The following is a 19,954-nucleotide window of genomic DNA, read 5'->3' as shown; positions in this document are numbered from 1 at the left end:
CATCACACAATGATAGATAACCTTCCACGCTGCGATGAGGGAAGAAGTTGGGGTCAAACCTTATCAAGCGATTAATTTGCGTTAAAAAAATATTAACGTGTAAAAAACACGTTAACGTTGACACCCCTAATATATATATATATGCTAAGTTCCCAGTCATTGATAATCGAAGATAATTATTCACTCAAAAATAAATAAATAAATAGAGAAAGATCATTTTTTGGAGAAATTTTAAATGGAAAGGGTTTGTAGACAGATTAGACATTTACACATTTGAGAAAGATGTCTTTCAGGCCTAGTTGTACAAGCTTTTTCATGAAGCCAGGTAAAATGACATGGTTGTTTCAGCAAATGTATTTTATAAGACGTTTTCCATGAACCTGGGTTGTACACATCCTTTTTTTTTATTCTTTCTTTGAAAATCCAAATTGTAGTGTTTTGTTACAACCAGCTATTTCATACAAGTATCGAAATTTTGCCTGATCCTACTGATGAAATCGGTGAAGGTAGTTTGCAAACTGCTGTTTCATTGATTCTCTTAAGTACTGTATTTCCCCCAAACAACAGTTGAAATTGCAGGTTCCATGTAATGAAAATCCACAACTTTTTTTTAAACTATTTAAGCATCCAAGCTATCACATAATTTCCAAACTTTATCTGCACTGCTGTGTTCTGCCAACCCTTCATATTCTGATGACCGACTTTGCTTCCAGTTGTGTCCTGAAATAAAGGGTTGTTTCAAAAATAGCTTATGGCAGTAGCTTCCATTTGACTGAGTGAACACTTATCATTCCCTCATATGAACCTGTCCATTTCTCTTCTCTCTGTTGAAGTGGTCCCTCGTTAAACTCTTGCTGACAGTTCCATATTTATGATGCGAGGAAGTCTCTGATATTTCGATATTTGATACAGGTTAGCTACATCAGGGTCAAATAGATAGCTCTGCAGGGTCAAGATAGATAACTTACCGAGCTATCAGTTCATGTTGATGTTAATCTTTCTTTGTTGGATGATAACATTAGTCTTTGACACTGCAGACTGGCCAAGACAGGCTGAGCAGATGGTAGATATGTGTTCTCCTTTTTTTAAGTTACATATTAGCTGGTGACCTATACGTCTAGTCTGAACAAAATATAGAGTGATAGATAAAAGTAAGTAACCTATGTCTTAACTGTATATTAAAATGCTCTATAATTGCCTTACAGTGTTAGATTAGCAATAGATCAAAACTTAAAACTTAACCCTTATAGGCATGTGTCTATTTCCTGCTGTAAAAATGGTCTGATATTGTTGATCTTCCAGGCTGGACTTTTGACTGGTTTTAGAAGAGTCTTTATTATTATTATTATTTATTTTTTTATTTTTTTGTCTGGTAAGAACCAGCTTCCTGCCAGTGGAACACCCACTTGGTCAAACTTAACCAGCTAAAATTAATTAATTATCTTGGGATGATTTATCTTTAACAGGTACACTACTGTTCAAAATGTTGGCTACTTAAACTGTTTTGTTTCCACAAAAATGTTAAAAAGCACAAACGTTTTCAAAATTATTAATGAGCAATGTTATATTGAGCACCAAATCAGCATACTAGAATGATTTCTAAAGGATCGTGTGGCACTGAAGACTGAAGTAATGGGTGCTGAAATCCAGTTTTAGGAATAAATTACACTTTAAATTACACACATAAATCTAACCCTGCACATACTAGGTTTCCATCTAAAGCAGCAAATGTAACTTATCTGCAAAATTGGAATATCACATAAAACATTTGCAAATAAAGCACCATTCCCATCTAGCGAAATGAAGAAAACTAAATTGTAACGTCCTGATAAACTGGTGCCAAATATCACTAAGATAAAGGTAATTTGCTACAGTAGGAGAAGCCATAGTTGATCTTTTTTTCATATATAAAAAAATTACTTGCACCTCAGAGCACCCAGACAAAATGCAATAAGCGCGGTCACGTTATCTTGCTTGGGAACGCAGTCATATACCGAACCACTTTAATGACAGACTTTGGCATAGGCATTTCAGAATGACCAAAACGATATTTCAGAAACTATGCAATGAGATCAGTCCACTGGTTAGGCCAGTTATGACGTCCCATTGTGCAAAATCAATTGACTTTTTTTATTTGCATCAAGAATATTTTTTGGTAAATGTGTTTCCATCATATATGCATGTTTTTAAATATTCATATTATGCAGTAAGCACTATTCCTTTCCAAACATAGCTGACACATTTTTATATGAGTATTGGTTTTAGGAACAGACGTAGGAAAAGGGCACTGATTGTTCTGTGCGATACTACCTGCAGTGAGTTGGGTGGCTTTGTGATTATATGCGACCTGTCGTTCACCTCCCACAGTGGAACTCCTTCATTCATGTTTAGTGGCCTTATTATACTTCACATTAGCAACCAAATGGAGTCATTGTCCAAAATGCAATAAGGAGATGGATTATTTGTCCCCAAAGAGCCGTATCCGTCATGGCAGATAGCTTACTTCGAGATCAGCCTACGGATTGGATGGTGAGAGGACAGGAGAAAATGAAGACAGTTGTTAGCTCCTCAAATTGAAATTTGGGATCCATTATTCAGCTGTCAACACACGGGAGCATGGATACATTGATAATGCCACAAACAGCCCTCTCTGCTTGACTGTCTGCTTGAAAGGCAATGGAAAGAGTGCCGTGCAGTAAAATTGGGCATGCAGTGTTTGTTTCCATTTTTCATTCTGTACCATATATGCACAGTTGGAACGCTGTCAAAAGTATTCACAGATGCATGCGCATATGTCTGCTGTGCTTAAGAGGTTTGTTGGCCTCTGATCTTCACACTGTTATGCTTCAGGGGTTCTGAGATTCCTGGAGGAAAACTCAATGATGTGGTGGATATGGTGCTGTGTACTGCATGGAGATTTCGTAAGAGTCGTAAATATGAATGTTAATAGGGCAGACTCGGGGCAAGATGTTTCACAGGGAAGTTGTTGCATGTGCTATAAGTCAGGAACTATTTTTGACCCAAAAGTCCAAATACACAAATGTATGTTGTCTATAGCAATGGTTTGTTCAGTTTGGAAATATTTTAAAGTAATTTAGTCTTGTGATAGCAAACCTGAAATGTCAGCAGCCATTACTCCAATCTAATATACTGATTTGGTGCACAAGAAACATTATAATCAATGCTGAAAACAGATTTGCTGCTTCATATTTTTCTAGAAACCGTGATACATTACCATCTAAATGTTTGTGGTAAATGAGACTGAAATAATAATAATAATAAGAGTACCAAATTTAGGATATTGGAATGATATTATCAGGCTTATTTTTAGCAAAAGGTTAAAGACTACGTTGTACGGACAAGGGTATTTTTTTTTTTCAGGAATTTTAGGTATGGGCAAGCATTGATATATGTATAAATTTTAATGGATTAACTTTTTTTATTATTATTATTATTTTATATCAAAATCTATAGTTTATTTATTTACTTACTTACTTAAATTTGGCTTTAAAGCCTGTAATTGGCAGTTAATGTCAGCTTCCACTGTGACAACTTGCCCCATATGGTGTAATGACATGCCAGCTTGTCAGCTTGTGTTCATCGTCATACTTTTTGCTTCACGATAACAGTGGACTTGTTGAAAAGCTTTTTGTAGTCATGACTTTAAGGTATGTGCATAGAGAAATTGACTTTCAAATACAACCTACCCTGGGAAATATTCACTAGAGTACAACATTTGACAGCTAGCTCTTCCCTTTTGTGATTGTGTTTTACTTTTAGAGGACATAATATTTAATAAGTTTGTCTCCTGTGAACAGCTCTTTTAGATAAATGACTAAAGGGAGCAAATGGATTACTGTTTGTCCTGTTATCCAAATATACATACTTTTATGAGACTTGTACATGTAGGTGTGCAATAACAAGCAGTTCAAATAACTAAGTAAACACAATAGCACATTTAAAGGTCAAGTGTTTAATATTTTAAATGTTATACTGATTTTTTTTTTTTTTTTCTGCAGTATATGCTCTGCAAGCCATCTGATTAAACATGTGCATATTTAATAATTTAGATGAATGTCTATCGTAGGTAAAACGGTTTTGTCTAAAGTGTTAGGGCACAATTCACCCAATAATAGATGTATACTTACTTAGTCAGAGAGAAAGAGTGGGATTTGAATGTGAATCCAAATCATGCACATGCCACAGTTAATGATTATTACTCAATGACATTTTGTTGTCAGCAGTGTAAAATGTACATTATTTCACACAATGGTAAGGCTAATAATAAACAATCTTTATCAGCTCTGAATGTCTACCATGTTACATTATCTCATTATCAACAAACAAATTATAGAGCGAAGGCACACTCAAATGGAGTGTTTTTTATTGTATGTGAATGAGCTGCACACTTTAGCAACAATAAACACAAAATTGTAGATTAGCGTAGCGTAGACACAACATAAGCTGCTAAGGTTAATTAGCCTGTCGTCGAGCAGAGAAGCAATCTGATTTTTTAACCTCCGCATCCTGCTGTGAAAATTAATTTGGCCGCAGAAATAAACCCATTGTCACCCTCCCCTTTGGCTGCACTCTGCTTTCCTTTTGAGGGCTTTCATCACTTCCCACTAAAATGGCGCTATGTCGTCTGCACATTAATCAAAGGAACGGGAGATACAGGATGTTTGTGTGTAAAGGCGAAAATGATTAGCAGCCGTGGATGTGACTACACTGATAGAAGAAGAGAGGGAGGGTGAAAATATATAGAGAGAGAGCTTTTAATAAATCTGACCTTTTCTGTTGTGCACTTGTTATGAAAGATGCTGGCACAGGGAATAAATGAAAGCAAGGGGCAAGAAGACCATTTGCATGGCAACGCTGAGATAGAACACCAGTATGCTGAAGATGAGATGTCTGAGGGGTTGAATATTTGCTGTTTTAGTGAATGGTGGTTGAGAGTAAAATATCATGGGTCAAGTTTCTGGATATGGATTTATATAAGGCGATGTGTGTGAATTATTGACTAAATGACCTGAGGGAACCAAATGGAAGCGCTGAGGATAGAGACTATTCTGTTTTGCCTCTCTCTCACGAGCAAGCAATCTTCATTAGAATAATAAAAGTTGCATTGGTTGCTATAATATGAAAGTAAAAATTTTCACCTAAGATAAAACTTAAAGATTTAAGGTAATACTTTATTTCGATAGTCCACTTTAGACATTCTACTAACAGTAAGTTACTTTGCAACTACATGTCAACTAGCAGTCATTAGAGTATTAGTAGACTGTCTGCTTAATATCTTCTAACACTTTATTTTGATGAGTCCACAACATACAACATACTGACTATCAGAATCTTTGCAAGTATATGTCAACTTATTCTACTAACCCTAAACCTACCCTACTGAGAGTTAGTAGACATGCAGTTGCAAATTAATGAGAATTAGTTGGCATGTAGTTGCCATGTAGTTACAAAGTTATGTATAGTTAGTAGAATGTCTAAAGTGGACTATCAAAATAAAGTGTAACCAGATTTAATTCTCTCAATAATGCTATACATAAAACAACAACTTTGAAAGACTTAATGTTAATTATGTTAAATACAAACTATAATAATAATAATAATAATAAAGAAAAAAAAAACAAGTAATAAAATTAATAAATGTTACGTGTTAGTTCCTGTTTGCCCTTATTTGGTTTGTTTCCTGTTCTCATTAGTTAATCATCTTTGTGTTCACCTGTTATCATTTGATTATCTCATTAGTCTTCATTTGGTTTAGTAATTATAGTCCCTTGCTTTGTTAGTTCAATGTCCTGTCTTAATGTAATGTTGTTTTGGAAGCATTGCTTGCCAATTCATTTGTATTTCTCCAAGTTATATGTATTAAAGACTATTGGATTTCCGTGGTGTGGCGTTCTCTAAGCATGTTCTGTTACAATAAAATCCACACAAATAACAATAAATCTGCAGTCAGTAAAGAGTATATATATATATATATATATATATAAGAAAAATGTAGCTTACAAATGTAAACATTCTTCAATTTTACACAATTTTCAGTTTTGTGTGAAGTATTGCTGTACAATTCTAAGTAATAACCCGTAGATTTTCTGTAGCTTTTTAATAAATGAGACATAGAAGTACTGCAAAAAAAGCTTCCAAGTAAATCCAACTAGAAGTTCAAAGCTGCCTTCATAGAGCTCATGGATTCGTGCAATTATGTGAAACTTATTTCTAACTGTGAAATTCTGCCAAAGACTTTTGAGCTGTGGAGAATGAAAAGGTATTCACTGCACTAAGACGTTCACCCCAAAAGCTACTTACAGTAGTTTGCTCATACTTCACAAAGATTACCCATTATCTCCAGAGCTTCTGAGCATAGATTACCTCAGGTAACACCGAGCTTCCTCCAGCTTTCATGTCTCTGGTGGAAACAGTGCACTGAATTGTTCTGACAATAATCTCCGGTGGAATGGAGGCTAGTACATGTAGACCAAAAGCAGTCCATTAGCCCCTCTGTCAACCCTAGAGCTTTTCTAGTCATAACACATCCCAAATCCTTAATATTTGTGTGATTGAAGTCAAAAACTTAATGAAACATAGTTATAGTGTAGATACCTTTACTTTTTTTTTTTTTTTCTTACATTTAGACACCAAAATGTGTATGTCTGCTACACTACTCTATTTTACTCTTAATTGTATGAAGAATGATGCCATTAAATAAACAGTTATCAAATACAGGTCAATTCACAATCCTTATGTGACTCAAATGACAGTTTTCTTCTTTACTCTACTGAAGGAGACCATTCTCTAACAACCTTCTCTCCAATACCATACTCTCCTCTACTTTTGTTGTTCCATTTGCCAACAAATGTGTTTTGAGAAAAAGAGTAGTGACTTTTAAAAGAGCACAGAAGTATTGAGCTAATAACATGATTGGCAGAGTGTAAAGGCAGCATGACATTTATTGTATAATGAAATGATTTCCATAAAGCTGCAGTGATGTACAAGAAGAAGCCTGAACTTTAAGTAGACCAAGACATTGTGTGAAAAGAATGATTACGTTGTAAACTTGGCGTGCTTGTACATGTTGATTTCACAAGAAATGTATGTGTTTCTTCACTTGGGATTTCATTCTGCACAATCTTAGAGTGTTGTCGGAGAGCATTTGGGTAATTTGCAAGCTCAAAGTGTCAAAGAAACAAATAAAATACACATAAGAGCAAACAAACGTTTAAGGGGCAAGTCAGATAGTAGAACCTTATGACTATGTTGGACAGTTGTGGCTTAATGGTTAGAGAGTCGGCCTTGTAACCCAAAGGTCACGGGTTCGAGTTCAGTACCAGCAGGGATTGGTGGGGGGAGTGTGTGTGATCACTACTCACTGCTGTGTGTGTGCACTTGGATAGGTTAAAAGCAGAGCACAAATTCTGAGTATAGGACACCATACTTGGCTACATGTCACATCATTTTTAAAAAACAACAATAATAATAAATAAATACATACATACACACGGGCAAAACTTGACTCTCGAGTCAGGGGGTCAAGAATTAAAAAAATAAAAATAAATAAATCTTTTTTCAGGTGCAACGCTCTACCATATTCCAATGCATTGTGTACAGCGCAGTGAAGAATAGCTTAAAGAGGTTGCCTGTGTTTACTAAACTGTGGAGATTTTCTTGCTGCTGATTTCAATGCCGATGCTTCCTGTTTTAAGTGTCAGTTGATGGCCTTTCATTTTTAACCAGAAATGTGCGTGCTGCTTTTCTGATGTTCATTTAATTTTTCCGTGTCTTTTTCCCATTTCACTTGAAATGTGTCTGTTTTGAATCGTGGTGAGACACAATCAATTGTGGGACTATTCTGTCATAAATCACATTCCATTCATTTCTGAACTTTCTACCGTCTTTTACTGGAAAATATATTATTGGTTGATATGTCCTGATCTCAATAAAGTTATTTTAGTCTGTGAACTGGATCAATGTCGCCAATATACATACATACATAATCTGGACCACAAAAAAATCTGAAGACTATTGCACAAATATTATGCCAGGTGCAGAATCCATCATGCAGTCAGACGTCATGAGGATTTCAGAGGATTTCAGAGTAACACTGTCAAACTGACATCCAGCTGTCATAATGGTTAGCCCATGTCCAATCAGGCATGTGCACTGGGGAGTTCTCCCCTGGATCTCCAGAAAATGGCCCTCCACATCATGGTTGCTCTACCGTCATCTTGCACTTCAGCACCGTATGATTGCGAAGCCTAAGCTTTTACCTCGCCTTTGGATGTTTAGCCGTCTCTGTAGTTTTTTACATCCTGCTGTTTCATGGGCACCTTCTCCTTCGCTTGATAAAAGACTTTTTGATGTGCTCTTACACGCTTTCATTTACTATAGCTATGATTATTTGGCCTTAATGTCTGCTGAACTGACAAAAAAAGAGAGTTCTATGATTTTTCTCAATCCTTAGATCTCTTTTTGTTGATTTGCTTGAAGTTAGCAGTGACCAGGCTAAGCTCATTTAAACACTCCCTCCAACAAACGAGCTGAGATGCTTGGCTCATTTGATAAAGTGAAGCAAATTCCTTTCCACTCCGCCATTCCGTCATTTTCTCTCTGATTTGGATGAAAAGCAGATATGTGCAATGTTCTTGAGGGCTGTGTTCCTCGGCAATTGTTATATATGTGTTTGATGGCTGCGCCATTAGCAGGCTGCAAAGGGAATGAATAAAGATGACTCTTGACAAGCAGTTATGAGAGAATTGGTAATGCAGGAAACTTACCTCAGAAATACAGGCCTGCTAAAGGGCAAGCTTCAGCTGTATTCAGCCTAATCAGGTTTTAGCTGTCAAAAATGACAAATATCCCCTTGCCCCAAGAGCACTTCTTATAACTTTACACTGCTATGCAGTGCGAGTCCTGAATGAACATTGAAATTAAGTTTTATTCTACATATGGTATATTTCATCGAATCGAATATGGGGTGGCCATAAGTTCCAACCAACATAACACTAATGAAATGTTGCAGATGCCTATGGTTAAACATTCTTCCTCCTCTCTTTATTAAGATGGAATTTGTGTTCTTCTGCACTGTTTACATATGCTAGACCAATATGTTTTTTTTTTGTTTGTTTGTTTTTTTTTGTACTTTGCATTTTTATGCATATTTCTTCTGTTGTTTATTAATGGCCTTTTTGAATTTATTGTACAAGAAAATAGAGATAGAGAGGAAATTGGAGAGAGCAAAAGGGGAAATGGGTTCGAGACATTGTATGTGTTGTCATTGTTGCTCTTTCATTGTACAAATCTGATTTCCTAGGAATTAAATGATGAGAATGAGTATTTGATATTTGGGGAACATGCTCAGAAGGGAAGTAAAGAAAATATGTTCCTGCTCAGAAATCATGATAATTTTCATTCTCTGCAAGAGATTTCTGTTTCAGCGTAAAATTACTATAGACTAGAACATTTTCAGTTTACTGGGAAATTTCTTACTAGGTTCTTTCCACATATCAAAACTTTTGGACAGTTTTAAATACTGCATTTCTCTAGACTTAGAAAATAGAAGTCATTGTTTGTTAATGTGCTAGTAGTCTTCAGGGTTTTTGTAGTAGCTGAGAAAGAAAATAGCTTGACAAGTTATGGTAATTCTGCTATTTGCTTTCTAGCAAAATGCAGCCCTGGCATAAATATCTGGCATTACCAAAAGCTGATTGCATGTCTGTCAAATTGCCAATGAAATATCCATCCCCTGTATGCAAAAATGTATTTATTTTGTTGCAGACAGTTTTGATTACATGGTTAGGGTAATCACAATATTACGCTTCGTACAAATCTTGCTGATTTTCTAAGATGAGTTGCAGTCTAGTTTCCAATGTCAGTCACCCAACTCCCTGTTTTCTACAAACACTCAGATCTGCATGCTTTCTCCTGTGAGCTATATTGAAATACAAAATAAACTTGAGGCTAGCAAGCAATATGTGCTTGAAAACCTATAAGCTGTTGCTCATAATTTTGGAATCCAGAACTCTGTGTACTGGGGTTTATATGAATCTTAGAAGATATAAATTTAAGGTATCGATGAGGCAATAATGATTTATTGTATGAGTGCTGCCAGCTGAGAGAATTATTATCCTTTAATTATTGCCTGGAAATGAAAATTACCCCTTCTCCTTCTTGCAGGCACCTAAAACAGTTCCACCAACCCTGCCCTACCATTGGAGAATCAGTCTGGCAGAGCACTGATTAAAATTGATTTAAGTTTTGAGTATATTTGGAATTGATGATACAAATGTCTACAGGAATTATGGGCTGTCGTCTGAGGGCAAGCGCAGTCATCTGTTTTCACTGTGTCAGAGATATGGAGCCTACTGCGGAATTCATATACGGACATAGCATCAAACTATGCACTTCTCAGTGCTCTGACAGGGGTATGAGAGTTTCAAAAATAGCCCCTAATAGCCTAAGCTGGTTCATAATTAGAAAATGTGCTCAAAAGGAGGACTGTTTTTTGTTGTTGTTTTTTTTTTTTTTATCAGATAGCCCTTGCAGAGGCAATAAATAATTTGTTGTTTGTATGGCCGGAAAGGACTGACCATTGTTTTTTTCTTGTTGTCTATCCAGGTCCCTGCTTGTGATTTACCATGGCCAAAGTGCTCTGCAGCCTCCTTCTCCTGGGAAGCGCAGTGATGATGACCACCGCCTGCCCTAAATATTGTGTCTGTCAGAACCTATCAGAGTCTTTGGGCACACTGTGCCCATCCAAAGGTCTGTTGTTCGTGCCCCCTGACATTGACAGAAGAACCGTGGAGTTACGCCTGGGAGGAAACTACATTATCAAAATTACCCAGCAGGACTTCATCAACATGACGGGCCTTGTGGACCTCACACTGTCTCGAAACACCATCAGCTTCATCCAGCCCTTCTCCTTTGTGGATCTTGAAACCCTGCGTTCGCTGCACCTGGACAGTAACCGGTTGACAGAGCTGGGCTCAGATGTCCTGCGGGGCTTAGTGAACTTGCAACACCTCATCTTAAACAACAACCAACTGACTCGTATCTCCAAAGAAGCTTTCGATGACCTGCTGCTCACCTTGGAGGACCTAGACCTCTCTTACAACAACTTGCGAGGCATACCCTGGGATGCCATTCGTAAAATGCTCAACCTACACCAGCTGAGTCTGGACCACAACCTCATTAATCACATAGCTGAAGGCACTTTTACTGATCTTGAAAAGCTGGCAAGGCTGGACCTTACATCAAACCGTCTCCAGAAGCTTCCGCCAGATCCCATCTTTGCTCGGTCACAGAGCAGCAGCGTTCTTAGTACACCGTTTGCCCCGGTCTTGTCTCTCAGCTTTGGTGGGAATCCTCTTCACTGTAACTGTGAGATTCTTTGGTTGCGCCGTTTAGAACGGGAGGACGATATGGAAACATGCGCCTCCCCACCTAGTCTGAAAGGTCGCTACTTCTGGTATGTGCGAGAGGAAGAGTTTGTGTGTGAACCACCGTTAATTACCCAACATACCCATAAGCTTTTGGTTCTGGAAGGACAGACGGCCAGTTTACGCTGCAAGGCAGTGGGTGACCCTATGCCACTCATACACTGGGTTGCTCCAGATGACAGACTAATTAGTAACTCATCCAGGGCTGCAGTGTATGAAAATGGTACTTTAGACATTATGGTCACCACCTCTAAGGATTATGGGACATTTACTTGCATTGCTGCAAACGCAGCAGGAGAATCAACAGCCTCGATTGAGCTCTCCATCATCCAACTCCCCCACCTAAGCAATGGAACTAACCGCACATCTCAGCCAAAGTCCAGGCTATCTGATATCACCAGCTCCACTAAAACCAGTAAAGGGGAGACCAAAGCCCAACCAGAACAGGTAGTGTCAGTGTCAGAGGTCACTGCAGTCTCTGCTCTGATCAAGTGGACAGTAAGCAAAGTGGCACCTAAAGTCAAAATGTACCAGCTCCAATACAACTGTTCAGAGGATGATGTCCTGATTTATAGGTAAGTATTCTATGTTTATTTTCCTTTAAACCTCCCAACTACACACTAATTAGGCTTGTGCTTCCACCTGCCCTTTAGTTTCTCTCTAAATATCTGTGGAAATTATCATTAGATTGGATTAAAAGATAAATTATGTATTCTATAACTCAATTCAGTCTTGTAAGTTAATTGAATTCAGTTCATTTAAGCAGATAATGTTTAATAGGTTAACACTGAATATAGTAAATATAGTGACATTTAAAAGGTGACTCACTTATGCTAAGAGTTATGTTAGACATTGTTTTTGTATATTTTTAATCAACCAGTCACATGCATATATAGGCCTATCTCAAATGTGTTTAATGGTGTTCTGTGAGTGTTATAGCTAAGACAATAGTGGCACACTTACCCTTTACTGAATCAGTTACCTACAAATTATGTACAGTGGTGGCCAAAATTAGTAGAACACTGGGATTGTCACCAGCTAAAAATGGTTTTAAGTCACTAACTTTTGCTGTAGTGTGTCAGTAGGAAATATCATCTTATTTTCATTATTTTCTTTTTTATTGCATTTTTGTTTGCACAGGGAATCTGACAACAGCCAGTGCTCCACACAAAGATCTGATCTCATCATCATCCAGTCTGTCTGGAATGACATTCAGAAACAGAACAAACTGAGACAGACTACATCCAGAAGAACTGTGGCAATGTCTCCAAGATGCTTTAAGAGTCTATTTAAGAGGATTTAGTCTGTCTCAGTTTGTTCTTTTTCTTCATGTCATTCATGACAGACTGGATGATGATGAGATCTGATCACTTTGTGAAGCACTGGCTGCTGGCAGACTCACTGTGCAAACAAAAATCTCACTGGATTATTACAATGGCAAAATGAATGTTTGGAAATGTAAACTGATATTTCCTGCTGACACACTACAGCAAAATATAGAAATAACTGACAAAAAACATTTTTTAGCTGGTGAAAATACTAGTGTTCTAATAATTTTGGCCACCACTGTATGTCTAAAACCCACCAGCGGCACTTGATAATCCATATTCCTCCTTGTCTGTGGAGTATTTAGGCAAACAAACGAATACATAAGTAAATAAATAAAAACCTTTTAGTTTTTTTTTTCTTCTTCTAGGAAATATATCGGTAGCACTGTGTACTTATTATAGCATTTACTATAACTGCTATACTAACCCTGAACCAACCTCTAAACCTAACCCCTAACTTAACCCATATACTGTAGCTACCTTATAACAGTACTTACCCAGTAATTACACTGTAAGTACACATACTGTAACATAAAGTGTAATCAAAATATCTTTGCAATAGAAGCAAGCCTTTTTACGGTTTTATGCTTAAAACTATAAGAAATATGTATGTAAACTGTTCTTTTTTAAACAATAAATGAATGAATGAATAAATAAATAAAGTTTTTATTACAGTCAAAAGGCACAGACTTTTTTTTTTTTTCATTTAAATGAACCTCTATTAGCTGTCAAAAAATGTATTTCTCCATCTTTTAAGCGAATACAACATTTTCTCTGTGTGAAAAAAAAAAATGTGTATAAATCTCTATTACCTCTAGGCTTTTTTTTTCTTTGCATAATACAACCATCATGGTCATCACCATTACAAGCCTGAGGCAACAGGAGCTTTTAGAATATGCTTTATTCTTTTGATTTTAATTTCAGCTCACTTCTCTTACTACTTTCTTTATATCTACATGATCTACAGCTGTTTATAATCAAAGTGATCAAACTGCCCTATCAAACTGCCTAAATATGAAAGGCTATGCATAAACATTAAGCTATCTGGTTTTTCTGACTTGTGAAAAACATATAATCTACAAAGAATGAGTATGACTGTTCATTTTCTGGTGCCTCTCTTTTTTTACTGTTCTCTGAAGTCTATTTATAATGTTATCAAGATGTTTACATCAAATAAATAAACAAATAAAATACATCATAATTTAGAAGCAATAGGGTATTCTCTTTCCTGTTTTAATCCCCCACTGGAACGCTTCGTTTGAATAGGCATGGCGGATTGTAGACTTGGAAGTAAATGCCCACTGCTATGATTGGGTAGTGGTTGTGTATGTTTGACACTCTATTAGTCATAAAGTGGCACATTCCACAACCTGTCGTTTTGGCAGATTGAGTTCAATATAAGTTGTTGTTGGACTAACAGGAAAGTTTTGAGCTCTGAAATTTACAGAATGTTTTCATAGCACAATGACCTCTTATATATATAAAGATCAAGGGAATTTAGATTTTTCAGTTCATGACCACTTTAATGACTTCATGCTAGTGAACTGCATGTGGCATTATCCATAGATCTGTTTTCTTCCTCCTGTCTTGGAAGAGCAGTGTTAACCTGGATGCTGCCAACAACAAAGAAAAAAAATCAATCACTAAGGTTCGAGTGGAAAAAGGTTGGGCTCTCTCGTAAAGCTGTCACCACTGAATGTAGCGTCTTCTCCTGTGATGGGAAAGCAATTATGAATGAGTAATGGACTAGCTGGCTTACCGTAGACAATGTTTCAGGCTGCACTGCTAGATGTGGTTTTAGTGTGGTAAAGGATGTCTCTAACACAAAACACGGGATCCCATTATGTGCTAGTTTTAGGAAAGGCATAAGATTAAGAACCATATCAACTGCCTGGTACTTTTGTTGTTGTTGTTGTTCACCCCCAAAATTTAATTTTTGTGTTTTCAAGAACTGAAAATTCCCATTCCAGTGCTGCAACTGGATTACAGAAATTGAAAACTAGATCACTGAAAGCTAATTCACTGAAAAGATCCGACACAAAATAATGATTTGTTCTCTAATCTGCATGAAAAATAAAATGGAAAACAGTCGTTTACTTTTGTGTTCCATGGCAAAAAATCATAGGGGTTATTTAAGTAGGTAAATGATGACAGAATTTTCATTTTTGGGTTCCAATTTTCTATTCCTATTTTAATTTTGATTCCTATTTTAATGTCTTATTTTGCATTGAACCCCAGTGACAAATGCACATACATATATTATATTATTTTTTTATTATTATTATTCTTATCATTGCTTGTGGCTTAAAAATAAATAAATTGGAAATATCTCCATATGCACATAATTGTACAGTTTGTCGTCTATTTGCCCAGATTCTGAAAATAGCCTCAGACACTTCTATCGCTCCTTTTCAACTACTTAACCTTCTCAGAGCAGGGTAGTTAGGTAAATGATTGCACTCTAATTAGTATTCTCAGTCTACATCCACAGCAAGGTATCTGCAAAGAATGTACCAGATAATGATGAGCTAATGCAGTTAGAAAAAAGATAATTTGTGATTACATGCCCTCTGTACTCAAGGTGCTTTTTAGGAGGTCGAGTGCTGAAGTACTACATAAAATGAACTTAAGGAAATAGATTTTTATTAAGTCAGATCTATCCTCTTAACCAATTCAGAAACCTAAAAGAAAAATTGTATTCATTTATTTTTCCCCCTTTCCAAAACAATATTTAGTAAATTACCATTAAAAAATAAATAAATGCTTTGCATGTTTTAATGGTTCAGTGTTGACAAGAATGTTGCGTGTGCGTCAAGTACATTTTTAAATAGTGATATTTACGTAATCCCCACATTGCTTCCTGACAGTCAAAAACAACTGCTTTTTATCTCTGGCTCCATTGACTGCACAATAGACCTCATTTAAAAATCATTTCATCTAAATGAACTTCCAAGGTTGATATGATCAGCACTTTCCAAGTAATTAAGTTTTCACTATAATAAAAGGATTACTGATTGTTTTCTGCCAACGCACAGAGCATCATGAGCAATGAGCAATCAGTATGTGCACTTTAATAACCACCTTCAGCATGACATACCTCTGGTTTCAATCTACTGCATCTACTTAATGATTAGTCTTCTGTTGAACCTTGAGAGTCAGTGTCAATGTCTGTGTCTTCTTGTTCACAGAATGATTCCGGCAATCAGCAAATCCTTCTTGGTCAACAACCTGATGCCAGGGATGCAGTATGACCTATGCGTGTTGGCCATCTGGGAAGACACCGCCACCACACTCACTGCGACAAACATAGTGGGTTGCATGCAGTTCGAGACACGTGACGAGTACCCCCGCTGCCAGTCGCTGCACAGTCAGTTTTTAGGAGGAACCATGATCTTGGTGATTGGTGGAGTAATCGTAGCTACTTTGTTGGTCTTTATCGTCATCCTTATGGTACGCTATAAAGTGAACAGTGGCTTGCAGGTTGCAAAGTTGGTGACGGTAAGTAATACCTACTCCCAGACCAATGGGAGACCACAGGCGGCACAGCGACTAAACAACGGTGCTCCTACACCTCAGGCTCCAAAGACTGTAGTAGTGATGCGAGATGAAGTGGTGGAGTTTAAGTGTGGCTCCTTGCAGAGTAGCATCTCGTCCTCTTCATCCTCCTCGGCTGACTCCCTTGGAAGTGAGAAAGTTGAGTCTTACAACCGACATGTGGATTCTAACACCTTGCCCAACAGGTGGAAGCAGTCATCAACTAAGGCACGACCAAACCTGGATAACCTGCTTGGGGCATTTGCTTCTCTGGACCTGAGAGTTCCCGCAAGAGATCCAGGAGGACCATCTTCTTCAGGGACCATGGCGATGGGTATGAGACCACCCACTGACAAGGAGCCTCTGCTAGGCCGGGGAGATTCCAATCTTGGGAAGCTTGTAATGCTGCCATCAGAGAACAAGCCCAAGCGCAGCCACTCATTCGACATGGGCGACTTTGGTGCTTCGCAGTGCCTTAGTTACCCACGGCGCATCAGCAACATTTGGACTAAGAGGAGTCTCTCGGTCAACGGCATGCTCCTGCAGTGCGACGAGAGTGAGGGAGAAGGGGATAAGGCAATGTTTGATAGCTCTGAGTGGGTCATGGAGAGTACAGTCTGACAGGGATATCGGATTAGCTCTGCCAAAAACGAACAAAAAAACAACCTATTCTCCGAACTCGTCAGGTGAAAAGGATAAGAACTTGCTGCATCATATGACGTCAAGAAGGATTTAAATGGCTGTAATGAAAAGACACCTCAGCAGAGGCCATGACTGTGTAATGCATGATTTTCCATGTCAATATTGTCCTTCTGTTCATTTGATCACAAAGAGGTTCAAAGGTTTGTGTCTGAGCTTGGCAAGCAGCCGAGGCCAGGGCTGGTCCTGTTTATTGAGAGCTGGACGAAGGATATCTCCAGTTGCCTTCAAACATTAAAGCAGATATGAATAAATACCCAAGAACAAGGGATATGGGGGTATCTCAGAAAAGCAGGGGGAATAAAATAGAGAATTTATCTGACTGTGCACTGCAGTTTGCCAAGAGGATTTTCTTCAGCTAAGTGGATGTGCATCACAATGGACCAAACGTTCCCGTGAGACAGGACTACATCATTTAGCAAGTGAAATGAAAAAAAAAGAAAGAAATGCAAATGTAATGAATTTTTGTAGGTTCTTTTTATTCTGTTGTCATTTTTACTTTTTTTAAGTTATTTCTAGTATTGACCACCCCCATCCCCCCCAACACACACACACACACATTTTTTCCTGAACAACTGAAGAATACAGTACAGCCTGTAAACATATTTTACACTGAGGAGAAATACAAATCTAAAATTCAGGAAGATTTATTTGTCATAATCAAATCTGCAAACTATAATCTGCTAATTGTCTATGATGTTTCTTGACATTATGTGCCTCTTTTTAAGTTTATTAGTACATCTGTCACATTTGTTATTAGTTTCAGAGTTTGAAAGCTGACTGTCGTCTGATCAGATCGCTGCAAATTTTAGTACTTTAGTACCTTTATTACTGATACAGCACAGTACTGGCCTGTCTGAGGTACATATTATTTATGCAAAGAGATATTTACTACATATTACATACCCAACCAATATATTGCATACCCAACCAAAAAGAGACTCTGTTCGACATCCCCTAGTACAAAAAATTGAAAAAATGGTTTATACCAACATGATTTAGACATGGCACCACTGTAAAACCACAGTATTCTTTAAAGTACCATGCTATATGACTATGTGAATAATTGACTAGATTACATTTTGCAAGCATATTCCAAGGGCATAATCATACCCTTGGAATATGCTTTCAAAATATTTTTTTATTATTATTATTATGATTTTCTGATCTGTAATGATGGTAATTGCCCCCTCAATGATCATTTTCTAACACTGTGTTAAGATTACTTTGTTAGTGTTGGTGATTTACGTTTGTACTTTCCACAACAAGCCCCTCAAGACTTAAGCCTGAAATATAGGTCAGAGTGTTACGCTACACAGTATGTTGTGAAAGACGTTTAGGACAGGATCTGGATCACAGTTTTGTGTAGAAACCTTTATTGGTGCCAAATGGTTGTGGCAAGCTTGATTTCACACAGAGGTGAATCATGTACTGGGGAAAACTGAGCTCCTCTATCATCATTGTACCCTTGAGCGATGGCACTTAACCTCAGGTTGCTCCAAAGGGACTCTCTTGCTATTAGTGCAGTGCAAGTTGATTCAGATGAAAAGTGTTAGTTACATGATTATTAAATGACAAAAGAAAATGGTAAAGACCTGGGAAAAAAATCATGTATAGTCATTATCTCTGATTTTACCATTTCAAAACGTGGTGATACTTCCTATGAACACATCTATAGTGCATTTTTGGTACATTTTAGTGGAATTTTTAAAGCAGTCATAAACATTATTACGAGTGTAAGGCTTTACAACAAAATATTGTTATTGTTGTCTTGCATAGGGGGGTCCAGAGGCAGGTGGGCACGAGTTTGGGTGAGGATGCAGTATTAAATCAGATTGAATTTTGTAAGGTCAGGTTTCTATGACTTTTCCTTTATCTTGTTCCTAAATATAAGACATTATTTTGTTTTACTGATATTTAAAATAAATTATCTAGACTTCTCAAAATTTCCATCCAATCCCGTGTTAAATTGAATTTCAGACATCAAAATGGCTATTTCATTTTGTTACGTGTGTACTATAGATCTTGTGTTCGTAGGATGTTTTACCCCAAGGATCATTACATGCAATGTTTATTTTTCTTATTTTGAAACAAAAAAAAAAATCTTTATTTTTCTATTTTGTGAAAAGCTAACAGTTTCATTGCCTTTTTGTTTGTCTGATACAATGTCACTGTATATGGTTTTGATTATGTTTTACTGTTACTGTTATATTATATACAGAAAGATGTGGATAAACAAACATAACATACAGTTATTTATTTATTTTTATTTCATTTAATTTTATTTTTTTCATTATTATTAGCAGTATTTTTATTTTTAACTAAACATTTAAGCCACATTCTAGATTTGCAACATCCATTGTTTATAATTTGTTACTGCTCTTGGTAATACGATTCTTTCTATGACTTTTTTGTATAAAAATTATATAAGAATGTATGATGGTATTCTGTACAGTGATCCTCTTATTTTCCTGGTCAGAAAAAAAAAGAGAAGGTGCTTTAACGTATTGTTCTGACATACGCATAAATGTGAAGCAGCATAGTCGCGTTTTTCACTTGGAGTTGTAGAAAAAAGAAAAGAGACTAAATCATTCTAAACCATTTCTGTGCTCAAAAGATTTTGCTACAACAAGATAAACACACAGAATTCATAATATTTAAAACTGTCTGTTTTTTGTCTACTTGCTTCTCAGCCTCCCAGAATGTTTATTTTTTATTTTTTTATTTTAATTATTTATTTTTTTAATTATTTATTTAGTTTAGTGTGTGTTTATTGTCGCTGCTTTTCTGCCTTAAGGTGTTCTCAAACAGAAAAATTTGTCTTACTCATGTCTGGCTTGAGTCATTGCAGTTGGGGATTTCATTCTCACCAAAAAGAGCACATAGTTTTAGCAAGATGTACATTTAAACAAATTTATTCTGAGGGGATATCCTCAAAGATCAGAT

The 19,954-nt window shown here is 36.8% G+C and overlaps 1 protein-coding gene across 2 annotated transcripts in view; it reads left to right on the top strand.

Moving 5' to 3' along the window:
- The window catches only part of LOC131522739 (leucine-rich repeat and fibronectin type-III domain-containing protein 2), a 126,649-nt gene extending 107,014 nt beyond the window's left edge, over window positions 1-19,635 (top strand). For both annotated transcript variants that reach the window (XM_058748405.1, XM_058748406.1), the window contains exons 4-5: window positions 10,627-12,022; window positions 15,964-19,635. In XM_058748405.1, coding sequence (XP_058604388.1) covers window positions 10,647-12,022; window positions 15,964-16,930 — 2,343 coding nt within the window. In that variant the 5' untranslated portion in view covers window positions 10,627-10,646 and the 3' untranslated portion in view covers window positions 16,931-19,635. The remainder of the gene's footprint in view (window positions 1-10,626; window positions 12,023-15,963) is intronic.
- The last annotated feature ends 319 nt before the right edge of the window (window positions 19,636-19,954 follow it).

This window comes from Onychostoma macrolepis, chromosome 17 (assembly GCF_012432095.1).
Source record: "Onychostoma macrolepis isolate SWU-2019 chromosome 17, ASM1243209v1, whole genome shotgun sequence".
NCBI lineage: Eukaryota > Metazoa > Chordata > Actinopteri > Cypriniformes > Cyprinidae > Onychostoma > Onychostoma macrolepis.
This window is presented reverse-complemented; position numbering and strand designations above follow the sequence as displayed.